This window comes from Branchiostoma belcheri, unplaced genomic scaffold (genome assembly GCF_001625305.1).
Source record: "Branchiostoma belcheri isolate BF01 breed outbred unplaced genomic scaffold, Haploidv18h27 scaffold23, whole genome shotgun sequence".
Taxonomy (NCBI): Eukaryota; Metazoa; Chordata; class Leptocardii; order Amphioxiformes; family Branchiostomatidae; genus Branchiostoma; species Branchiostoma belcheri.
This window is the reverse complement of record NW_017803824.1, coordinates 448,876-474,581: the sequence shown is the minus strand read 5'-3', so window position 1 is coordinate 474,581 and position 25,706 is coordinate 448,876. Positions and strand designations below refer to the sequence as shown.

The following is a 25,706-nucleotide window of genomic DNA, read 5'->3' as shown; positions in this document are numbered from 1 at the left end:
GTAGGAATCAAATAAAACAAGAAATTGTACATGGGAATGCTTTGGAACTGTATTAGATGGTCATGGGTGGAATATTGCTCATATTACTCTAGTGTTACATCATGGTATATGTTTCATACCATGACTACACAGTACACATTCCTGGCGAACTCATACCACATTCTACTACCCAAGCTATACCAGGTCACAACCCTGTCAATCAACTACTGAAACCCACTCTAAGCCCACTCACTTCCAATCCTTCCTGCTGAGGACGAGATACATACAAACTCCCTCTAGACAAGCGCCACCCTAAACAATACTTCCTTCCCGAAAATAAATATAAAACCGTTCGAGGAAGGGCAGTCAAGTGCATGTCTACACAAGGAAACAGTTACTCAAGCAACGAGATAGATCTATCCAGTCACTGGAGTAACTGTTTTCTTGAGAGCCACTTTACCTGAATATCTAACCTCTATCGACACAAGTGCCGTGATGCTTATAACTTCAAGAAACTGCACATTGTAGTTCCTAAGCTATCGGCTTTAGGTTCTTTTGTCGATAACTAATTTGAACCCTGCGTTTACGGGGTATTCCCTGCGAAGTTATGGCCCAATATGAAACCCATGAACCGTCACACACATGGCACAGAGTTATAAATGTTTTTCAGATACCGCCAAGTCGGTTCTGCTGGATGAATATAAATTTTGCATATGGATGACGTCAAACGAACGACACAGTTGCCGTATCCGGAACGAAGGGACGACTGCATAACGACAATAACAAGACTGGTTCACGATTGTGGCCGAGCTCAGGTGACAGACACGAGATTGAGAGGTCATAGGTTCCTTCCCTAGCACTCCTGGCCAGACGTTGTGTACTTGGGGAAGACACTTTACACGACTTCCCTCACCCCACTACCGTGCCCTAGACACAGTGGATCAACAACCCACTGTCCCAACGGCCTCAATAAAGGCTATGGGATCACCTTCACCGCTATTACCTTTTCCACCCCATTGACACAAATGGAAGCAAATTTCAAGCAATCGAAACAGGAAGACAAGAGAAACCCCGTTTTTTTCTGACTAACCTCACCTCAAAGGACCCCCTTGAGGACACACAAATCGAACAATCAAATCGTAAAGGTCGCGTATAGGTTAGAAGACAGACGACTTTACGACTGTTATAAACGGAGAACCGGCCAAGGATGTTCGATTCTCAGGGCATCTGTCAATGGGAGGGACATGAGTCGATATCCGCTCCATTGCCTCCTGGTTTCACGAACCAAATACAGAGGAAAAGAGAATAGACAATAGTCAGCGAAATTTTCAACACTTAAGGGCGACTGTTGTCAATATATAGTATGGTAAGGACTGTCGGGGATTGTTAATTCAGAACCACAGCACAAACGGTGTCAATACGGAGGTGACGGACAACTATTATACTCATATTTGTTCAGCGACCCTTTGTGCAGAAAGTCTGTGGGTCCATCGCTCTTCTCCGTGTGGTTCGATCTGTCCTCAGACCACACTATCATTATTGATTCGTTTGGTCCACCGGGGCTTTTGGTGGACGTCCAAACTGTACATCATGACTACTGCCGCACGATTTGTTCCGGCATAACTTTTGAAATGATAACCACAAATCAAATCAAAAATACATTCATATTCAGATCCCTGAACGCTCCATCGAGTGTCTGCGTGCAAGTGTGTGTGCAGCCTAAGTGCGTGTGAAGAGGGCAACTTAAGATTCTATTTTTGTCTTTCTCTCTATAGTAGGTCCTTAGCTAAGCCAGGAGTGATTCAATTCTCCGATGCAGAGCAGCACTATGATCTTTTATGATGTTAGTTGTCAGAAGGCATTGGCCAAGGTATAAACATTACTAGATTTGGTCTAAATTGTGACGGTTGCGAACTGGAGCAGACTAGAAGCTCATAGACTAGACTGTGAACCAGTGTAGCAGAAAATATTTAGGGTCTCAGTTTTCTTGTCATACACTTTACATTTTCCACATAATCCACCGACTACAAGCCGTTCTGTTTGAGCCTTTGTTTATTAATGTAATACTCAAATCTGCCTGCAGACCGCTTTTCATTGAAGTCATGGAAGAGGTCTGGGTCAGACAAAATGTAACGAGGTACAGTATGATTGAAGTTCTAAAAAATCCATAAACATAGAGTGGTAATAAATGCAAAGACAGCAAATTTTAGATAACTGCAAGACTGTTGCATAAGGGTTTGTTTGTAGAATACAAACTCACCCACCTACAGTCTGTGATTGATACTTTCCAAATCCGGAGCCGCCACAGAGATTGAGTTATCCGAAGATTTGGGGGCTGCAGCAAATGTGACCGGAATATATGGAACAGTCGGACCGCCATGAGGTCGGGACAAGGCGGAACAATCTCGGCCTTGTCCTGCTGCCAAATGGTCCTAGACGACCTTTTTACACTCTCCACATACAGCAGGCCGGGCGATAGGCGCACGATAGATCAAGCTGGAAATGTGTCATTTGCTTTTCAGACGTTAGTTCTTGGATAGCTGTCTGAGTGTACGCTAGGTCTGTACAACCCCCTTCGGAATATTCTGCGATGAGTATCTCAGCTGTTACATTTGTAAAGCAATAACTCGTCCAAAAAAGAAAGCCCGATAAAAAAAGCCTAAAAACACGCCATAAATAAGCCAAAGCCCAAACTACTGCTTGGAGCGTAATTAATAACAAAGAGCAATTTACCAACCAAAAATAACTTGGTTCAATTGCCTTTATACATAGCTTCTCCTATGAGTTTCCACTAATATGCGATAGTTTTACGAGTGACTTCCTTCGGCAAGAAAGTTTCTCGAGTTGGCTATGATGGATTGTCTTCAAATTTATTAGGTGGATAGGCCTTGATAAGTCCTCAAAATGATTAGATTTTAGACCCCCTGGCGTTTCCTTTATTATATTAGTAATAATGATAAATAGCCATTATTGTACATTCATGTCCTATCTGGCAAATTACACCCATACAAATACAAAAGTAGTAGCAGTAATGCACATACATTGGCAAGACTTCAAACACTAATCTAAAACATGGGTTCTTTATTGAAGGTTTCCCTTGAGTTGAATCCACCACGTACTCCCCAGTTTATACCCTTCTGCCTTTGCTCTCGCAGCACAGCTTGCTCCACTAGGAGAATCCCTTTTCTAAAGACCTTTGTGCAAACATGAGCTGCTTCTAACTCTCCCGAGGCCAATTACGAGTCGAACAGCAGTGTTTCCAAACGTAAGGGCTTCTGATGTCACTGAAGTGGTTTCTGTTCATCTGCATACTGTGCGATTCGAACCGTGTGGGCGAGACTAGCAACACGGTCCTTGACATTACAAACGATGTTTGATATCTCATCATTATAAATAGAATGTATGAGTGTCTAAATATTCTACAAACGGTGGCATCTTTTGAATCGTTCAGCATCTAGAGCAGATGCACATTGATTTCTTTACGCAAACGTTGGTTAGGAGGACAGCAGATATCTTTCGTTCTGTTCTTGAAAGCAGGAAGTTAGGTTTTCTTTCTTTTCTTTTACGTTTACGTCCTTGACGTAAATTAAAGATAACACATTGAAGAAATAAGTTTTAGGTTGACTTGATATCACCACTGTCTGATCTGTACAGGACATGAGTTGCTGCTGCGTTGATGCCACTAAGCTAAGATCATCTCCACACATAAAGTATTAATACTTAAAGCTCTCTGGTGTTTTGTCTTAAATCTCAAAAGTACGGCGTTAAGTCGTATTACGTTTGCGAGGGGCAGCGTGACTAGACCTGGAGTGGAAGGCGGATTTAAACAGCCATTTCGCAAGCAATTAACTGGTGCTATATATATTGAGCGATGACCATTAACGACACCCGCTGATGAAACCCTCCCACGTCCCGTTTTAAATTCTGCAAACCAAACGATCTCACTAATAAAGGCCGAGTGAACATGGCACCAAATCTCCAGCCTACTTGACCCCATCGCATCCAATTAAGTCTGGAACACAGGAAAAATCTTAACGATCGAAAACGACTGCAGGATTTACAACATGGCGTTTATATGTGTGCGTCAGAACTAAGGCGGAGCTCAAAAAAGTTTGTCAAGCCGAGGGGACGTTATAAGAACTGTACATAAAAGCCGCGATCGTGACATGATGTTTTACGGCAAAGCCTGCCCAGAGGAGACTGCGGAGCTACAAATTGGGCAGCCGGTAGTTTTGGTGCCATTATTTCTCCCCCGCTGTCGTTAACAGTCCCATTAGCGACAAGGACGATGGATAGCTCCCGGGCTCACGATATGGCACGGCCGCAAATCTCTCTTTAAAAAACCTCCTGCTTGAACGTACTTCAACATTTGAATGGCGCTGCGACAGAGAGGTAAATTAGAAACCCAAAGCAGACAGTGCTATTACGTCATGTCTGTCCCGAATCCAGATCTGTACAAGGTAGAGGCACAGGAAAACAGTTACTCGAGCAACTGGACAGATTTTGACAACTGTCAGGCGTTTCAAGTAGCATCCACTGATGCTTTTCACCAGTGGATGATACTTGAAATGTCTGGCAACTGCCAGACTAGTACTGCTGACAAATTTCCATCCAGATGCTTGAGTAACAGTTTTTCTATGTATCGCATTACTTGGACATGAAGGGCAAACCTTTATCGACGCAACAAGGTATACTTTGTTCGACGATCAACAGGCGCTAGAAGAAAGTGCCATTTTTGTAACCTGGTAAAATGCATTAGGCTGGGAGAAACTTAATCCTACCTCTCTTGGTGCTGTATTATGTACATGTACTAAGTCTTGTACTTGTCATGATTAGGTCTTCTCGGCTTAGTGCGTGGCCTGCGTCAAAGTCACCGTCCAAATTCCTTGTTCGAAATCTTTTTACAGTGACAGTGTCTTCCCCCGTACGACCAAGCTTTGGAATTCCCTCCCTGACAAGTGTTTCCCACCAACCTACAATCTACAGGCTTTCAAATCAAACGTTCACCGCCATCTCTTGACATAGCCATGTTTCTCTCATATTTCTAGTTCAATGCCGAGAAGTGGTCGTATAGGCCTTGCATTGAACTACTCCATTAAAAAGTCCTTCGTCTGCACAGCGTCCTGCGCCATACTTGGCGGTCGTACCATGGCCAGTCGCAATTGAAGTGTATTTCATTAGATGTGACTGCATGACAGCAGTGTTTGACAGAGAGACAGACACAGCCCCTAGCTCGGTTTTCTATCGCCATGAATCAGTCCCCACTCCGGCTACACTACTGTACAACATCACATTGCTTGAGAAACTGTTTTCTTGTGTATCTCATTACCTGGATGTTCGACAATCGTGCTAGAAGGCAATGTGATTTCTGTAACCTGGTAAGATGTATTAAGCTGGGAGAAATTTTGACTAGTCAAGAGACTAGTTTAGATAACATTGAATCTCTTTTTGTGCTGTATTGTGTGCAAGGTAGATTTCATTAGATGTGACTGCATGGCAGCAGTATGTGACAGAGAGACATACACAGCCCCTAGCTCGGTTTTCTATCACCATGAATCAGTCTCAACTCCGGCTACACTACTGCACAACATTACATTGCTTGAGAAACTGTTTTCTTTTGTATCTCATAACCTGGATGTCTAACCTTCATCGACATAACAAGGTAAAGAGTTCGACAATCAACAGGAGCTAGAAGGCAATGTGATTTCTGTAAACTGGTAAGATGTATATTAAGCTGGGAAAACTTGTGGTGGCTAGTCAACAGACTAGTTTAAATAACATTAAATCTCTTTTTGTGCTGTATTGTCACTAGACGAAAACCGACGTATCCGGGTCGTATACTCCCGTACACACGCCCGGAAATTCCAAATATACGGACATTTCCAGGTGTGCGCGACCCGTACACTTGGCGTGTGCGGGCCTGCACACGACCCGGATATGAACCACTCAGGTGTCCGGGCCGTGTACAGGCCTGCACACGTCTGCACACGCCACCCGTAAATCTCTGCACACACCTGGATACGTGACACGTACCTCTGAGTGTGTATATGAAATATGCATAAGTTAGCGGTAATTTTCACCTAATTATCTTCCTCATTATCAGCTCGTGTACGGGTCGTACACACCCGCACACGTCCCCCCCTCCAATATGCCTTTTGTAATGTAAAGTAGCATCATAGTCGTTTATCCCCCCTTCTTGTTTGCATAATTTTGTTTTCTTTATTAATTGTACATGGTGCTTGGGCTTTGTGACTTTTTGTTTGTGTTTTGTGTGCCTCCAATATTTCCAGTGTACTTCGGCCGGTCTTTCAGCTCAGCTGAAACAAACTGTACGTCTCGTTCTTCTGTGTCTTGACTTGACGCAGCTAGTCACGGGAGCAGATATTAGTCTCGTCTGGGCACCAGTCGTTAGAAGCCGTCCCAAGCTCTTTATTCCGCGCTGTGCAACAAGCCTCGCTGAGGCGGTGACCCACGGGCCGAACATCTTGTGCCACAGCACGGCCTTGAGTCGGGACACAGCGTATAGTCCGGAGGGGTGTACATCGGTCCTCTGGTCCGGTCTAATACTCTCTTGCACGCGGACTATCACTCGCCTATGCCCGCAGCCTGGTTCCCAGGATCCTGGCTACCGGCTTTCCAAAGAACGAGGCATACTCTGACGTTCACAATCTTCCCAATCAACCTCAGCTTGGAGAGTAGTCTTGTCCCAGTTCGTCTTGCCAGTGTCCCACGGCGTTCTTGTCTTGAAAACTGCTCCAATTTACGTAGAAAGGCGCAATACCGATATTCCTGTGTTGATGATGAGATATGACACAATCTCGCACCATGGACCCTTTTCTACCTCCATGCTCTCACTAAGTTCCTAGCGTGTTGCTTGTGTCCAGGATAGTTGTACAATGCATGCTCCACAACCAGGCATGTAATGGAAAGATTTCAAAAATAATGACCCGAGCGTTGATTGGCCCTCTTTTCAAACCCCAACAAAGAGAAATGCATGCAATTGGCTGGTCTGGTTTACAGGTCACCGCAGGAATAATGATATACAAAGAGTTGTGAAATGTCCCGCTTGTCTATTATGTAAAAGTTGCACGCACACTAATAAAAAACATAGGCTATAAAATAGTCTGGAATGTTATCATCAACACATAATTTGCAGTTTACCCGTGTAATGTTTTCAACTTCGTGTTCTTAAAGTATAAAGATTAAATATAACCAAGGAAGTTAAACCTCTCTTATATAAAAACAAACAAACAAACAAGGTAAATAAGACATAGGCGCCGTCTCGTCTCTGACCATGACACCACAATACACATCTTACAACAATGTACAAGTAAACTATGCATCTTTTGCCTCTTCCAAAAAATTATTTTTACACTAAAGTGGGCTGATATTTGAAAAAACACCAGAGCGGTCCCTCTCATTACCAAAGAAAACGACCATGTTTCCAAAGGTGAAATATGTCAAGGTCGAAGGTTCCCAATAGACTAGTTTGGTAAAATTCTGATCAGTAATTGTGTTGTTGTTTTTGCCCACTGTAGATTCAATATGGTGCCGGTATAATGAGGCGTTAATATATGCGGGGAGACGATGGACCACACAAAGAAATCTACTCATTGTTCATAGCAAGGGTTATAGTTACAAATATATACAGGGATACACTTAGACCCCATTCATACCAAGGACGTAATATCAGAACCTAGTTGAAGCTCCATGTTCATATAAAATCCTTGTCCATACCAAGCTTTATATATCCTTCTAGATTCTTTAGCAGAGTTTATATAAGCCTGGCGTGGCCCAAAAGTCAACCAGACTCTGGCGAGGGCGAGTTTATAGCAGACATCGGCCCCCAAACAACATTTATTCTATTCACCAACTTTTAATGTAACGCTGATTTCCTCTACCATCCAATCTAGATGTCTTGTCTTTGTGTTGCGTTGCCTGTTACCTACAACGTTTTTAGGTAGTAATTCGGTTCATGAAACGAACTCATGTTTAGGTAGATTTCGGGAGTGAAAATAATATTGTTTTCTAACCAGCATTTTGCCCGTTCTTCTTACCGGCTTTGAAAACACATGTGCACCTCTCAATTTACGCATTTGCGAAACGATCTACATGTATGGTGACCCCTTATTGTTTGGAAGTACTTGCGACGTGTGACGTGTGCAGGCCCGTATATTCCCGTACACACGACTAATTACCAGGTGTCCGGGCGTGTCCGGAGGAATCACAGACCCGCACACGCCGTGGCCGACATTTCCTGCACACACCCGGACACACCCGGGCACGCCAAGTTTCACGGGACATGTACAGGTCCGGAAACGTCCGGATATTCCGATTTTTGAGCAGTGTGTGTGCAAGGTAGATTTCATTAGATGTGACTGCATGAGAGCAGTGTGTGACAAAGAGACAGACACAGCCCCTAGCTCTGGGAGAAATTTTTGGTGACTAGCCAAAAGACTAGTTTAAATAACTTTAAATCTCTTTTTGTGCTGTATTGTGTGCAAGGTAGATTTCATTAGATGTGACTGCATGTGAGCAGTAAATGACAAAGTGACAGATACAGCCCCTAGCTCGGTTTTCTATCGCCATGAATCAGTCCCAACTCCGGCACCACTACTGTACAACATCACGCCTGCCTGGCGTCGCCCCAAAACTGTCACATCTATAACTTTTCTGGCAAGTAATCAGATGAAAGTGTCGGCCTCACGGTGAATGGAACCGAGAATGGGACTGTCAGGTAATTCAGTCTCCTGGCGCCAAACGCTTCCAAATTCTGATGGACGTTTGGACGAATATGATATAATCCCGTACACTTTGTCACCCTATACAAAATAGTATTTCAATACAATAAAGGAGTTTTATTTTACACCAGCGGTCCAGTCTCCAGAGTCTGCAGAACTCCAGTCAGAAGCTCTGAGGAAGGTGTCTGATAGACATCGAAACATATGAAGCAAGATAAGAGACAATATTGGTTGTGTAAAAGAAAACCCCTATATCCTATACTTTACCAACCTGAAACTATTAACGGAAATACCGTTTTGATAAATATATGCAGATACTTTATACATATGCAGATGCTGTTTTGCAAGTTTGGTGAGTGACGAGTTCTCTAGGGCTTCAAATGTCGCGCTAACTTTACTGTGTGTGACACATAGGTCTCTGAGTGCTACTGCGCTTGTGCAGACGTAAGGGACTCGCAGGTTCGTTTTTGTCCACTGTGACGCACGTTTGGCAGAATATGATATATTCCCGCATCCCTTGTCACCCTATACAAAATGATATCTCAATACCATATCCGTTTTTGTCAACGTGTGCAGATGTCTATCGATGTGAGAGTGTTTTGCAAGTTTGGTGAGTGAGTGACGAATTCTCTAGAGCTTCAAATGTCATACTAACTTCACTGTGACACGTAGGTATATTGGTTCTACTGCACTTGCGCAGAAGTACGGGACCCGCAGGTTCGTTGTTGTCAGCTGTGACGTATTTCCCGTCATTCCTGGAGTAAAGCCACGCGAGGAAGCGTTACATTAGCGGGACTACAGATAACGGCCAGGTAATGTGGGGAGGAAGACTGTCTTGATGGAAAGATGTCCAGAGAGATAAGGTAAAAGTAATTTGTAAAAGGTTGGAAGTTTTCTGGAAAATATTCAAGGACATCATGGATAACCCGTTCATCACGGGTTGGCAAGACACTGAGTAAAGAGACTCTTTTTACACAACCAAGTCTTTTATTCAGCCGACGTTTCGGTGACCGTATGTCACCTTCCTTAGGGCAATTCTGACTGGTTCACATTGCATTGCAGCACGGGTGTCGCTGCTGTAGATGCATTCCCAAACGTACAATATTCATTTAAGGACAGTATATCCAAAGTACTGGTCATATTCCATATCACTCGGTATAGCAAAATATGTGTTTCAAAGCTTGGTACAATCGCTTAATTAAGAATGAGAAGAATACACTTACTAATAAGTTTGAAGATAAAACTCTCTACATATTAGAAAGCAGATTTGTAATGTAACGTAATGGACGGGACCGCAGACTCTACGTCCCCATTCGAAGGACACATACAAATATCTAAAATACGCAAGGACAACGAAGAGCAACAACAGCAAGTTGATTTTCAATCTTCCTCTGAGGGGTTGTTTCTCGCCTTGATTTACACTGTACCAAGTGCCACTCTTTCTAATTTCTAACCATGGTTACCAATTATCCTTTGGGGACCCTTTCCTTGAATCCGGTCGCTGTTAATAGTCGGTTCAGTGTTTTCTTCACAGGAAAGCTAATGAAGTGTTAAATCACAAACCTGCCCCCCTCCCCAACAAAACCGCCTGGCAAAGAGGTTAATGAGATGCGGAGCGGTTGAGTGGAATACCAACTATAGCGGGGGTCCGTGTATTGACTCAAGCGGCGAGAATCGTTAGGGTTAATGGGCCGTCCCTTTCAGCTCCGCCCATCGCAGTAGGAGACGATATAAGGACTATCGAGCCATCGATGGAGATCGCTTAAGTTAACGGTCCTGTTGTATCCAGAACCGTACTTTATGCAGAACCAAACTCAGATATTTAGAACCGTACTTTTTCCAGGACCATACTCAGGTAGCCTGTGAAACCCAAGCTCCTGGGGGGCTCCCTACATAGTCCGCTGGATGTTGGGCGGCCGGCAAAGACGATTTAATCAGGCTAATACTCAGGTATCCAGAACAGTAATTTACCCAGAACCATGCCCAGGTATCCAGAACCGTACTTTTCCGAGAACCATGATCGGGCATGTGCGGTTTTGGATAGTCCGCGCGTATCCAGAACCGTGCCTGTACTATTCAGAACCGTGCCTGGCTATCCTGAATCATACATAGAAGTAGACAGGCACTGTTCTGCAGACGTTAACGGTCCGTCCCGCGTTCAAACCTAATCTTAGCCACAGCGGTAGAGTGTACAAATAACATGTAGCAAGTGTATCTCATGCTAAAAGAAGACATGTGTAGCGTGTACAATCGCTAAAAACCGCGTCTCCCAAAGGGTGGAAATTACGGAAACGTTTTTGCGTAAGTAGTCCGTGGATAATTCGTTCTACCGCCACTAACAGACTTCTTTTGGAGCTGAATTACCGGCGTCTCTCAAGCACTTTCCAACGAGATGCTTTTTGGCATGCTGTAGTGAGGCCATACTGGTTTTATTATGTGGATGGTATACCATGGGCAGCCCAAAGCTGACGCGAGCGTGCGAAAAAAAGTTTCAGCAAAAAAATTGCCTTCGTTATGAAATATAAGTTTATTAATTTATATTAATAATATACGCAAAATAGTTCCAACTATCAATCTTTTTCAACCTAATTTGTGCTTTGTTGTCTTTTATAATTTATCTCATACTTTTAAACTTTTCGTTCCATAAGACTACCCGGCCGGGCCCCGAGTTGGAAATGTGACCTCGGCATAACACAATCAGCTGCCATATCCGTCCATAACGGAAAGGCCACCCTCTTGAAAACCCAACGGTCTACTTTGATGTCGTGGTAACAGCACACGAGGGAGAAAGCAGGGGAAAACGACACTCCTCTGTGTGATTCCCGGTTGATGTAGAATAAGGCGACGAGCTGAACTTCTTACACAGTTCAGAAGAGTCTGCCGCGCGTCATTGATCAAGTCGAGACAAGACGCCGCTTCGTACGAATGTCTTTGAATCTCTAAACCTATCAGCAGTCGCCTTGCTGGCTGGTTTGAACCGGTACCACATCAGAGTTCAGATCGGAGCCTTTGTAGATAGATTGCTTACTAGGACTTAGAAAGGGGAGAGGAAGATGAGATTATATAGACGTACAACGTATAACAATTTTTCTCTCAAAAGTGCACTTATTGATATTGAGCCGACTTTCGCATAGAAGCCAGACCTTAACTTTGAAGTAACTTTGAAAAGGTGATAGTCATCTGTTACATTGTATGTCAATCCACAAATGTACTGGTAAACCTTAATAAATAGATAAATGGACAAGCAAATAGATCAGAGAAATAATAACGTTCATATGTATGGATCGCCTAACGTTCTTACGCAACATGTTGAGTTTGAAGCCGCTCCGAGGCGCCAGTTATCCCAAGAAGACGGCAAATCAACGCAGGGAAGAAAGATAAATGATTTAAGACCTTCATCTAAAGACTAAACGCTCGCCCAAATTTCCCATCAGTTTTCAGTCAGGCGATGCGACCTTGTGCAGTAGCAGGACGTGTGGTGTGGAAGACACATTCGTTCATCAAGTGCTTGAACAAGAAATCGGAGATCTTAGACTTCCGAGAAGCTGTGTGCTTTGCGTTAAAGTGAATGTGAACAGACAACCCCACCCCCATGCCAGGGGGGTTGTCCGCCAAAAGAAGCGGCAAGCTTTACTCCTTTAGCGGGCAGACTAACTCCCCTTTCATACTGTCCGTATATCAATATATTTGGACTAATTTCTTTACCTATCGGTAGGGAATATGTACATCTACTAGCTATTACTAAGACTTCAATGTGTCTTTTTTAATGGGTACCAGTTCCACGTCCATACCTGATTTGAATCTTTAGTACTAGCTCTTTTTATGTTACTTGAAATGATATTTGACCAATATCTACTCTTCCCAACCGCTACTGAAGCCTAGTTGAGACTAGTTTATCTCTTGCGAAACAAATGGCGGTCCGCGCACGTTTGTAGTAATGGCCCGTAGCTACGCCCTCGTCAGGTAAGGAGAAATGAGCCGTGGACCAGTCCGCCGGGACCGGGTAGTAATGACTGTCTCGGTGTTTCGGCGGGCCTGGCGCCGGGGAAAAGACAGTGGATAGCAGCGAGCGGCTTTTTTCTCTAGCATCTTGACATTTAAATCTTGGGAGAAACTTCTCCAGAGCTAAATGACAAATGGGATGTTATTAAAGCATGGTCTAGGAGTTGCACACTGATTTTAGTTAAGTACAGCAACCACGAGAGTTAAAAACATCGATGATTGAGACAGTGGATAGCGGCGAGCGGCTTTTTTCTGTAGCATCTTGACATTTAAATCTTGGGAGAAACTTCTCCAGAGCGAAATGACAAATGGGATGTTATTAAAGCATGGTCGAGGAGTTGCACACTGATTTTTAATTAAGTACAGCAACCACGAGAGTTGAAAACATCGATGATTGAGACAGTGGATAGCAATGAGCGGCTTTTTTCTGGGCAGCTTCTTGACATTTAAATCTTGGGAGGAACTTCTCCAGAGCTAAATAACGCATGTATTGCTGTGGGATGTTATTAAAGCGTGGTCGAGGAGTTGCACATAGGTTTTAGTTAGCCAACAGTACAGCCAACCGTAGTTTCAGAAAACCATCGATAATGATGATGATAATGAAAAAGCCACCAGACCGTTTGAAATGACTGGTGTATCTTCATTAACTGTCTATCTACATGCCCTTTTCTTGATGTTGCTCTCGACATATATCAAGCCAAATTTCCAAACGAACTGCCCTGCTTGTCTGGCAGTCAGAAACCCTCAAGATCTCTCACCTCAATATCTGCTTGGAGATTGAACTTCTTTGAAGTGACGCTGGACTTTGGTGGACTTTGGTGAAAGTGCTGGACTCAAAAGCACTTTGGTAAGGTGCTGTCCGACCGAGCCTTCTGAGTTAGCACCCGGTTACACTTGTCGTATGAACGCCGCACGATCGTAAACTGATGGAATTCGTGGGGTAGTCGTGCATTTATGTATAACTAAATATATATTGCACCACAATTGTACAGGGTACAAAGTCATGCATCTACTAATACATAACTACACATTCATGAGGCTAACCTAGCTAATACAAGAGTGGGTGGCTAGAATGGGATAGGTATGTGTCCTGAAAAATTCTGCTCTCTGGTTACGGGAAAATACTGTCTCGTATCCTTGTCGGTGTTTGGTTCTCTCACAGCCTATTTAATTTGAAAATCCGACCGCATCGATCAATTTTAATCGTACGACGATCTACGACGAACTACTAGTATCCAGAGACATTTTTCTAGGCCAACGCAATAGAACCGAATCAATAAATCCGATGGTCATTTTTTAGGCTAATTAAAATTGCTTCCTTGTATCATATTATTCTATATACATCCTGTTTGTAAAATGACCCTTAGTCTAACCCCTAACTTTAATAACCGCCAGGGTTACTCGGAACGCTGAACTCTGAAATGCGATTGATTTTCAGGACAGATGTTGAGAAAGCTCACCAAGGATCGCTGCAATTTAACAATGTGGATGCAATCTGGAGCCTGAGAATTCCCATCAGAGATTTCAGACTTCCGAGAAGCTGTGTGTTTGTGTTGAAACTGTTTTGCATGATCATGGTGAAATACCCGATTGAGTTACGTCATAGAATGTACCATTACTCACACGATAGTATTAAGTAACATATTCCGGTATTACATCATGGTTTATGTTTCGTACCATGATTACACATTCCTGGTGACCTCATACCATATCCTATCACCCGTGTCACAACCCTGTCAATCAACTGATCCCCAATCTCCTTCCACCCCGATCCCCGCTGCTCAGGACCCAAAACATACAAACTCCCGCTAAAACCAGCGGCGCCCAAAACAATACTTCCGTCCCGGAAGTAACTAGGCAGGGTTATTTGGAGCGCTGAACTCTGAAATGCGATTGATTTTCAAGACAGATGTTTAGAAAGCTCGCCAAGGATCGCTGCAATTTAACAATGTGGATGCAATCTGGATCCTGAGAATTCGCATTAAAATTTCAGACTTCCGAGAAGCTGTGTGCTTTGCGATAACGTGAATGTGTTGGAACTGTTTTGCATGATCATGGTGAAATACCCGATTGAATTACGTTATAGAATGTACCATTACTCAAACGATAGTATAAAGTAACATATTCCCATCCGGTATTACGTCATGGTTTATGTTTCGCGCCATGATTACACAGTACACATTCCTGGTGACCTCATACCATATTCTACCACCCGTGTTACAACCCTGTCAATCAACTTTGTGGCGTCGTGTGGTGTAGTGGTACATCACTGGACTCCGAAACGGGGAGACCCGGGTTCGATTCCGGGTCGTACCCGAACAAGTCCGAACATGCGCCCCGACGTTGTACCCTTGGGAAAGGTACTTTACACGAATTTCCTCACTTCACTCAGGTGAAAATGAGTACCTAGCTTTGGTTAGGGACGTCCCTCGGATAGGACGTTAAATGGAGGTCCCGTGTTTGGGAGAGCCACACCCCACGCACGTTAAAGAACCCACCGCACTTATCGAAAAGAGTAGGGGACCTTCCCGGTGTGAGTGGTTCAAACCTTACAGTCTTGTCTCGGGGTTGGCATCTTTGAAAAAGGTGATAGTCACCTGTTATGTCAATCCTTCCACAAATGTGGTAAATCTTCATAAAATAAAATAAAAAAATAACTGATCCCCAATTTCCTTCCACCCCGATCCCCGCTGCTCAAGACCCAAAACATACAAACTCCCGCTAAAACCAGCGCCGCCCAAAACAATACTTCCGTCCCGGAAGTAACTAGGCAGGGTTATTTGGAGCGCTGAACTATGAAATACGATTGATTTTCAGGACAGATGTTTAGAAAGCTCGCCAAGGATCGCTGCAATTTAACAATGTGGATGTAATCTGGAGGCTGAGAATTCCCATCAGAGATTTCAGACTTCCGAGAAGCTGTGTGCTTTGCGTTAACGTGAATGTGTTAGAACTGTTTTGCATGATTTTTTTTATTTATAAAAACAATGGATACATACATCGCATACAATCTAAAAGCATAAACAATCATCATTACATCAGTTGTCTAATTGCTGGTCATGGTGAAATACCCGATTGAATTACGTCATATAGAATGCACCATTACTCACACGATAGTATAAAGTAACATATTCCGGTATTACATCTTGGTTTATGTTTCATGCCATGATTACACATTCCTGGTGACCTCATACCATATCTTACCACCCGTGTTACAACCCTGTCAATAAACTGATCCCCAAACTCCTTCCACTCCGATCCCCGCTAGCGCTGCTCAGGACTCAAAACATACAAACTCCCGCTAAAACCAGCGCCGCCCAAAACAATACTTCCGTCCCGGAAGTAACTAGGCAGGGTTATTTGGAGCGCTGAACTCTGAAATACGATTGATTTTCAAGACAGATGTTGAGAAAGCTCGCCAAGGATCGGCTGCAATTTAACAATGTGGACGCAATCTGGAGCCGGAGAATTCCCAGAGTCGAGCGCGCGGAAATAGATCTCTGCGTCTGCTCTGTGAAATGTGATCAATGAGAGAGAGGGGCGAGCTCTTAGGTGCCGGTATTTGATTAAGGCCTCTTGCTGCCAAAACGAATACAAAGAGAGGACGGTATTGGTTTCCGCATTCAGAAGTGACAGATTAAAAATGTCGCATCACGATCTATAGGCATACTGTAACTCTCCAAGCAGAGATTTGGGGCTTCGGTTTATTTTTGACGCGTTTCTGGCGTTTTCATCGGGCTTTCTTGCTTGTACTGTACTGGTGAATGAAATGGGAAACAGAAGAAAATATTGTAGATGCGCTACTAGCTGCGAGTGATTTTAACATGAATAAATCATTCTTTTTTCTTAATTTTCATGTTTTTAGCTGCAACTATTCTCTCTCATTGCGTCTATTTGAGGTTAATCAGATATTCAAGCAGATATGACAGTGAAGATCCTGTCTACTCACATCTGCTTAGAGATTATCCTTCGAGCTTGTTATTACATAGAAACATCGCTTCATAACGCATTTTGCCCCACCCCCACCCCACCCCATCCTCACGTTTGAACAATGCCTGGCGGTATCTGTCCTTATCACACGAGTACCACTTGTGGAGCTGGGAGCCTGTATAAGCCTGTGACGCATGCCTTAATCTTCAGCCTTCTCATATCAAGCACAGACGTACCGCGATCTTTTTAAACGCATCATTAGTGTTAGCTTAGCCAGGAGCAATTTCTCAAAAGGACGCAGAGTTTCACAGGCCGAGGGAAATTGCTACTCAAGCAACTGGATATATTTTAAACTGGATACATCTTTAAACTGGATACATTTTAACTGGATACATGTTAAACTGGATACATTTTTAAACTGGATACATCTTTAAACTGGATACGTTTTTAACCAGGATACATTTTTAAACTGAATACGTTTTTAAACTGGACGCAGTTTTAAACTGGATACATTTTTAACCAGGATACATTTTTAAACTGGATACGTTTTTAAACTGGATACATTTTAAAACTGGATACATTTCTGGATAGATTTTGAAAATATATCGAGTTGGTTGAGAAACAGCCTTGTTTACCTCATTACCTGTATGTCTGACCTTCAGTGACGCACAGATGCGCAGTCTTTTAGTGCAGTCAATCTTGTTTTCCTCTACTGCTCGCTCATTTGAAATGGTTACAATTTTGCTACATGATCGGGCAGCCACATGCTCACTATATCAAGCTTTAAAAGCACTAATGAATACGAAAGTAATGACTCTAGTTGTGCCAATATGCGATGAAAGACGACTGAATATCGCACGCAGTTCCGCGGATGGAACCTGTTGATCCGTAGCGGTAAACCCTTCAGGCATGGTCGCCATATGCGCCAGCATGTCCTCTCAGTCTCGCGAAGGTGAAATTAGTGCTAGCCTCCGTAGCAGGCTTACAGAACTGGGGGTTTGGTGGTCTTCGGCTGTTTTCTGATTATCCCAGTTAAGAAAAACGGGGGTAATTCAACCAGGCCGGCTGTTGTCTATATGCAATCAGAAAATAACACATAAAAGCTCCCAAAGACTATGAAGACCCCCAAAACCCCCAGTTTTTGGCACGCTAGCTATGGAGGCTAAATTAGTGCCGTGTTTCCAGCCGCAGATTCTAATTCAGTAATTGGGGAGTTCTCATGCTCACTGTCATAATTAGCGGTGTGCTAGGCGATGTGGCGGATTATGGAAGAGCTTATTAGAACGCTGTAAAAAGGTCATCTCCTTATTGTACTTCGACGCTGTTAGATAGCGCTTGTCTAATTTTATCATTTCGGTTCAGTTCAGTTTCATTTTTAAAGGTGAGGAATGCAACATGAAATACCTCTCCATTAATTCAAGTAACAGTATATATGTAATGCTTAAGCACAATTTAAAACAGCTGACACTAAACATCATATAATACAGGATGTTTCTTTACAATTCTAAATTTAGTGGTTGTAGCCAAGAGAGAGTGCTGTATTTTTTCTTCAAAACATGCTACAGGTTTTGTGAGCCTCGCCACCGAAAGGCCTTTTTGTTTTCTCGGAAATCTTGTTGAAAGTGCGTCCGCTGTTGCCACTTTTCATTCATCTAAAGGCACAAAGGATCACACTGCAGCCGTTTTGTTGCGCTGTTGTCTGAAGGGGCAAACATGTGTGAGAGCGCAGCTCTTTAGCCTCCGTAGCAGGCTTACATAGAACTGGGGGTTTGGTGGTCTTCGGCTGTTTTCTGATTAGCCCAGTTCTAAAAAAACGGGGGTAATTCAACCAGGCCGGCAGTAATAATGTTGTCTATATGCAATCAGAAAATAGCACATAAAAGCTCCAAAAGACCTTGAAGACCCCCCAAACCCCCGGTTTTTGGCATGCTATGGTAGCCTCTACCAGGCTTGGGGAGCCGGCTGGAAAGAGTAGAAATCGGCCAAATAGAGAGATAACATGCCAGGGGAGTTTGTCCGTTGGGTGCGGCGAACTGTTCTCTCAACGGACAAACTCCCTTGGCATGCTTATCCCTCTATTTGGCCGATTTCTACTCTTTCCAGCCGCCTCCTCAAGCCTGGTAGAGGCCATACTATGGAGGCTAGCGACTCTTGTGTTTTTCAATCGATTGAAACGCCATCCCTCAGGGGGCTTGTCGGTCACATCGGGCGGCGAGCATTGATGCAAGCAGGCGAACTGAATAAATTCATCTCCACGAAGCTGTTTATAACATCCTCATTCCTTCCGATGCGTCCAAACCCAACCAGGGGAATAGATTAATAGATGTCAACCTTTGTAATGTCTGTTTAGATTGTTTCCAGGTGTAGGAGGTAAAGGTTGTGGTGCTACATTGATTTGGGGCAGTGTCGGACGATTTCTCAATCCGATGGAGTCGGAGGCACCGCATAAATATGCAGACTGACACCGTGAATGACAGGACTAGGTCTGGAGGTCTGCGAAGGGGACATCGACATTTACCACGCTTTGCCATAGGCCCCAAGAGTACAAACAGTCACCTCAAAGGCAAAAAAAAGAGCTCAAAAGCACAAACACTGTACCTCAAAAGTAGTCTCCACCAGACTCCTTTGCACAGGCAATTGGACCCTTCCTGGTCGACCAGTTACAATTCCTCTGGCCAGTTAAATTACCCTTTTAGGCCGATTTCTACTATTTGTTAAGCCTGCAAAGAAGTCTGGTGGAGACTACATTTGAGGTCTGTTTGTGCTTTTGAGGTGGCTGTGCGTTTGAGGTGGTCTCAAAAGCACAAACAGACCTCAAAAGCACAAGCGTCCTGGTAACTGGTAACAACATTTGTGGCGGGTAAATGTGGTGCTATGGCAACCGTAATGATGTGACGTACACTATTAAGGTGTAAACATGTTTTTTTGCTGTGTACTCACCGAAGGCATGATGAGCGCGCCCACTCCTTCCACCAGGCTGGCCAGGTTCAAAGGCTTGCGGCCGGAGCTGGCGTCGACGTCCCCCCACGAGTCGGAGCTCACCTTGCGGGGCTCCGAGTCGCTCTCGCTGCTGGTCCGGCGCAGGTCGGGACCCAGCCCGCTCTCGCTGCTCACGCGCCTCGTGGCGTCGGACGGTAACAGTTCGGACCGCGACGTCTTCCTCTCGTTAGCGGGGGGAGGAGGCCTGGTCACCCCGGCGGGGAGGGCGTCTCCTTCCCCCGCTCTCTTCACTTCTAGTTCCCCTCCTTGCGGAGACGCGATGTGTTCACGGGCAAGTCGTGAGAAGGGGCATCCCGACGCTTGGTCGTCAGTGGGCGTGTGCCACTGCACGGTGTCGAGCGAGGTTTCTAAAGTCGTGTCGGCGAGTGTTCTGGCCAGGGCACAGTCCGTGTCCGTATCTGTATCTGTAGTAGTACAGCGGGGCGTCTCTACTGCATCCCCGGCCTCCATTACTCTCCTCTCCGTCCTGAAGCCGCTGGACCTGTCGGGGGAAGAGGACAACATGCGCGGTGAGAGAGGCTGCCAGTCCACGTCGCAAGCTTGGGCGGGCGCCGGTCTCCCTAACGCTACCCCCACCCCCGCCGCTGCTACAGGCGGCTTCTTCTCGGGCGACTCTCTCGCATCGCTGTCGCTGTCAGCCCGCAGGCAGCAGTAGAACTTCCGGCGGGAGTGGCGAGGCTTCGTCCCGCACGGTACCGAGCGGCGCTCCGCTACAGGCTGTACGTGCTGCCGCGGATCCATGTGTAACATCTGCGATTCGCTCGCTCTCACAGGCTTGCTGAACCAACCGCACACACGTCACAGCTAGCTAAAACTAAACAACAACCTCGCCGGCGCGCGACCTCATCTATCCATCAACCGGAGGTGTGACTGTGCCGGGCCGGCAGACGTGTAGACCGGTGCCTGGGCGTACATGAATGAGCCGCGCGGCGCGCGCGTATGTACAGTATGTGGGACTGATAACGGCACAGTGATTCATATTGCACTCGGCGGCGCGCTCAATTGAAACGCTCGTGTCACGTCAACGTTACTTTAAGTGCCGCGCGGAATCATTAGGCCTGCCCGCATACGGATAAGCAGGGGTGCCAGTGTATGCAGTGCAATTTTACGGAATACAGTGCAATTTTTCGGAATACAGTGCAATTTTACGGAATACAATGCAATAGTCTTCCGAGACTGGACTGCCAATGATGAGTGCAATCGTGCAATTTTACTAGTAAAATTACGAATGAATTTTACTAGAAAAATTGCACTGTTTACTAGTAAAATTGCATTGTATACTAGTAAAATTGCACTGTATACTAGTAAAATTGCATTGTATACTAGTAAAATTGCACTGTATACTAGTAAAATTGCACTGTATTCCGTAAAATTGCACTGTATACTACTGTAATACCATTGTACTGTATTCCGTAAAATTGCACTGTATTCCGTAAAATTGCACGGTATTCCGTAAAATTGCACTGTATTCCGTAAGATTGCACGGTATTCCGTAAAATTGCACTGTATTCCGTAAGATTGCACGGTATACTCTGGCACCCCTGAATAAGATAATCAATTGCGGCCGGTACGTACGGATTGTGCGCCTTGAGGAATCCTGTACAGGCGTAGCTAACGGCAACTGTCAAATCCCTTGTTTCTCCTGTCTAGTTTTAAAAAGTTCCTTCGTCTTTGATTTAGCTATACGCCAATTAAAAACGGGTTAACGGCAGCTGAGGCTCAAACGTTGCCATCAAAGGCATCTGATGCAATTTAAGGGTGACAAAAACAAAAAGAAATATTCTGGTACTGACAGTTACTGCCATTTCTAAGCACATTTTCGTCATTATCTCGTGCTTCATGCTTACGTGAAATAATCCCACGTACCGCCCAGAAATAGCTAGAAACAGCGTACCACATAAACAAGCAAGCGTTTTCCATCAGCGGCATCAAATCTTTATCTCACAGATGTCAGTATGCCCTGAGACTGATTCCACTTCCTACATTGTAAAAGAATGAACAGAAATTTGCCTTTGAAAATACATTGGATGCCTTAAATGCACGGGTACAGATATATAGGTCAACCAATGTAAAAAAAAGGTTCGAAAAACAGAAGAAACAACAATAAGATATTTCCAAATAGAGGAAACCTTTTCTCCACCTTTTTATCTTACGCTCGCATCAGTTTTGGGGTACCCATAAGATGCCATCCATATAATCAAATCTGTATGGCCTAACTATATATGTCATAGGTCGCAAAAACTACAATTGATATCTGATTTTTACTAAATACAGGAGTTTATTGAAAATCTTTACGTTTTGAAATTCCTACACTTAGTTATAGATATTGATTCTCAATTCAGGGTCCTCTTAATTATATAGAACATATTATTTTGTGCCTAATGCTGCGGGTGACGTCCTTCAAAATTCAACGACCTTGAGTATGTAAATTTGTTCGATTTAGGTTGTTCTGTACTGTATAGCGTTATTACTAATATTAGGTATTATCTCTCTATCTTAAGTGGGTTGAAACTTCAAAGACTCCAATTGAAATCAATTTGCCAAAACCGAATAGATCTTTACGTATCGGGTAACAGTGGCTAGCCTCTACCAGGCTTCGGGAGGCGACTGAAAAGAGTAGAAATCGGCCAAATAGAGAGATAACATGCCTGGGGAGTTGGTCTGCTTGGAGAGAACATTTTGCCGCAAACCCGAAGCCTGGTAGAGGCTAAACAGTGGCAGTGTTGATGTTGTCTTGTTGAAACGGTTCTTAAATTAAGAGATTTTTTTCCCTTCAGTTGCGTTATGCAAGGGCCAATAAATGAATTTTGGCATCTGTCTGCCTCTGACGTCACTAATGACGTGTGTGTTCGAACGGCTACATCCGGGTCCTCGGGCTATCAAACTAGCGCATGCGCGAAAAGGTGCGCGGTGGTCGTTTATGAGACATCCGGGTTCAAGGGAGTAGATCGCCAGATATGATAATATTGTAGTGTTGTCGTTTGCGCTTTCCTAAAAATACCTACGCACAGCACAAGATAGATAGTGCCATTAGGTTTAGAATCATATCTGCTTATGTATGATCATATATTTTCCAGCATAAGACAATGATAAAAAAAATGTTGGATGTTTTGTTACATTACGATGTAATTTCTCTACTTGAAACCACCAATCTTGTTTTGCGATTTCGCGTAATTTGTTTGTTTTTATAAAATGAGCATTGACATTGCTTTTGAAGGGTGGACATAGTAGAGACTAAAATAATAGCGAATAAAACAAAACAAAGCAAGTTTGTTTTTGAGTAAAAAAATATCCACCAATCCTACCTAATAGTGCTCTCCAAACAGGGGTTTGGGTTTTGGCTCATTTTTGTCGGCGTTTTAAGGCTTGTTTTATCGGGCTTTCTTTTTTGCTCTAACCGTAAAAAACAGTGCAAAAAAGACAGCCCGGTTAAAAAAAAGCCTAAAACATGCCCAAAAAAGCCAAAGCCCAAACCTCTGCTTGGAGAGTAACATAATTGTCAGTTGACTCGGTACCGCTATTTTCACTTTATCCGTCTAAAAAACTGCATCACTGTGCACTGTTCAAAACGCAAATGAAAATGTACAGTCTACATATTATCATTGGAAACGTTTTCCACTAGTATAATCCCTTGGCACAGTATGTGTTCCTTTTCACTACAGTTCAGTCACGTCAAAAGCTAGATTTTATATCGTATCATAATCATCTATATTACATGCTCCGTGTATCCATATTCTGGTTATGGTTCTTATCAATCTATCAATACAGCCCCAATAGCTAGCCTTGACCTGTGAGTTCAACCTACCCCTACAGCCAATAATCTGTCATCAAAAATTTACTTACGGCTGGTGTAACTGTGATAACGCTTATGTAGCATGTAAACCATATTTATTGTAATCCTATATGTTTTTACAATTTGAGAAATAGCCTATGACAAAGCCGGGCTATGATCTTTATATGTAACTGTAACATCGCTTATATAAAATGTAAACTATATTCGTTGTAATATTTTTTTTACTATTTGAGAAATAGGCTATCATCTTTGTAGCCTGAAGTTTTGTAGTGAATAATATGGAACCGTAACTGTGGTGTAACTGTAACAACGCTTAAGTAACATTTAACCATTTTTATTGTAATCGCGTTATATTTTTACAATTTCAGAAATATAGCCTATCATCTTTGTAGCATGAAGTTTTGTGGTGAATAATACGGAGCCTTAACAGTATGTGGCGGAACTGTAACATCGCTTGGTTATAAAATATAAACCATTTTTATTGTAATCTTTATTTTTTTACAATTTGAGGAATGGCCTATTATCTTTGTAGCATGAAGTTTTGTGGTCAATAATATGGAGCTTTAACTGTGGAGTAGCTGTAACAGCGCTTAAGTAACCTGTAAACCATATTTGTTGTAATATTTTTTTACTATTTGAGAAATAGGCTATCATCTTTGTAGCATGAAGTTTTGTGGTGAATAATATGGAGCCGTAACTGTGGTGTAACTGTAACAGAACTAGTACTAGGGCTTATGTAACATGTACACCATTTTTATTGTAATCGTTATATTTTTACAATTTGCCAAATAGGCTATCATCTTCGTACCCTGACATTTTGTGGTGAATAATATGGGACCTTAACTGCTCCAACCGTTGCCAGACAGGCGGCATTTATATAGCTTTTGAGTTGTATCCAGAGATAGAGTGAACAGATTTATATTGGGTTCCACAGCGGCGGTGCTCACGTGCAACCGCGCCCCCTTGAGGACCTACAGCGCAGCGCAGCACCAATGGATCACCATTACGAGCCTTACGGGGAAAATGCCAGCCTGTGTGATAAAGCTGGAGATTTTACTTCGGAACGAAACGAGCCCCGCAAATACATCAAATGACTGCTACGGGGGAGATCTAGAAAAGCGTATAACATATTAAGGTGTTCTGAAAAGTGGTTGATATATGATATATGTTATATTATACATATAAATGTATTCTATTTCCTTCGGCGTTCTTTCTCCTTTCCCATGGCCTACATGTATCAGCTGCAACCCTTTCATACATATAAACGATGCAGACCGAATTTTCTGAACATACTCATACATCTTTTTTTTCAACGGAGTGGCTCAATGCAAGGCCTATTAGACCACTTCTCGGCATTGAACTAGAAATATGAGAGAAACATGGCTATGTCAAGAGATGGCGGTGAACGTTTGATTTGAAAGCCTGTAGATTGTAGGTTGGTGGGAAACACTTGTCAGGGAGGGAATTCCAAAGCTTGGCCGTACGGGGAAAGAAGCTGTCACTGTAAAAAGATTTCGAACAAGGAATTTGGACGGTGAAGTTGTGTGAGCTAGTGGAGAACCTAGTGGAACGCTCAAAAGTTCTGAGTGGTGGAACTAGTTGGGTGAGTTCTGCAGAGCAATGACCACGAAAATATCATGGTCATGACATCATACAGACGACTATCTGCGTGTTGCGATATTTGTTATCGTTGATACTTCAAACCATGAATTGGCTCGAAGGGAATAGAACAGAGAGCAACGTCTCACCAGTTATTTTGACACAATCCATCTTATCTTTCAGCGTTTGGTTCCAATGGGCGTCAAACATTGAGCCTGGAAAACACTCGCATACAAAATTAGAGTTATTTACGTATTCTCATGACATATCTAGGCCATGTGAAGATATAACATTATCCATTTGCCTTATGTTGTGGATTTGTATGTCGTATTGTATTGAATCAGCCATCAGCAACTAGAGACACTGGCAATTGACCGGGCCGGATGGCGTGCGGTGGTGAGAAAGAGTGCTGAGGCTGTCACAGGGAGTGGGAACATAGAGGACAAACGTGCGAGCCGACGACATGCCACCACTGCTACCAAGCAGGCCTCATGAACAATGAATGTACTCTAATATTATATTGGTCTTTGGACTTTTATTTTTTTGTAACATGACTTTAGGCTCAAATCTGTTTTGTCTTGTACATGTAGATAGGAATGAGCCATCCTGTTCGACCTGCGCAGTTAGTCATAGTCTCTAGAGAGACTGACTGACATATATAT

At 43.5% G+C, this 25,706-nt stretch overlaps 1 protein-coding gene across 1 annotated transcript in view; it reads right to left on the bottom strand.

The window, feature by feature from the left end:
* Nucleotides 1–20,393, bottom strand: part of LOC109470537 (guanylate cyclase soluble subunit alpha-3-like) — a 56,899-nt gene extending 36,506 nt beyond the window's left edge. The window contains 1 exon segment of the mRNA XM_019769502.1: nucleotides 19,593–20,393. Within this exon segment, the coding sequence (XP_019625061.1) occupies nucleotides 19,593–20,393 (801 nt within the window).
* Between the last annotated feature and the right edge of the window lie 5,313 nt (nucleotides 20,394–25,706).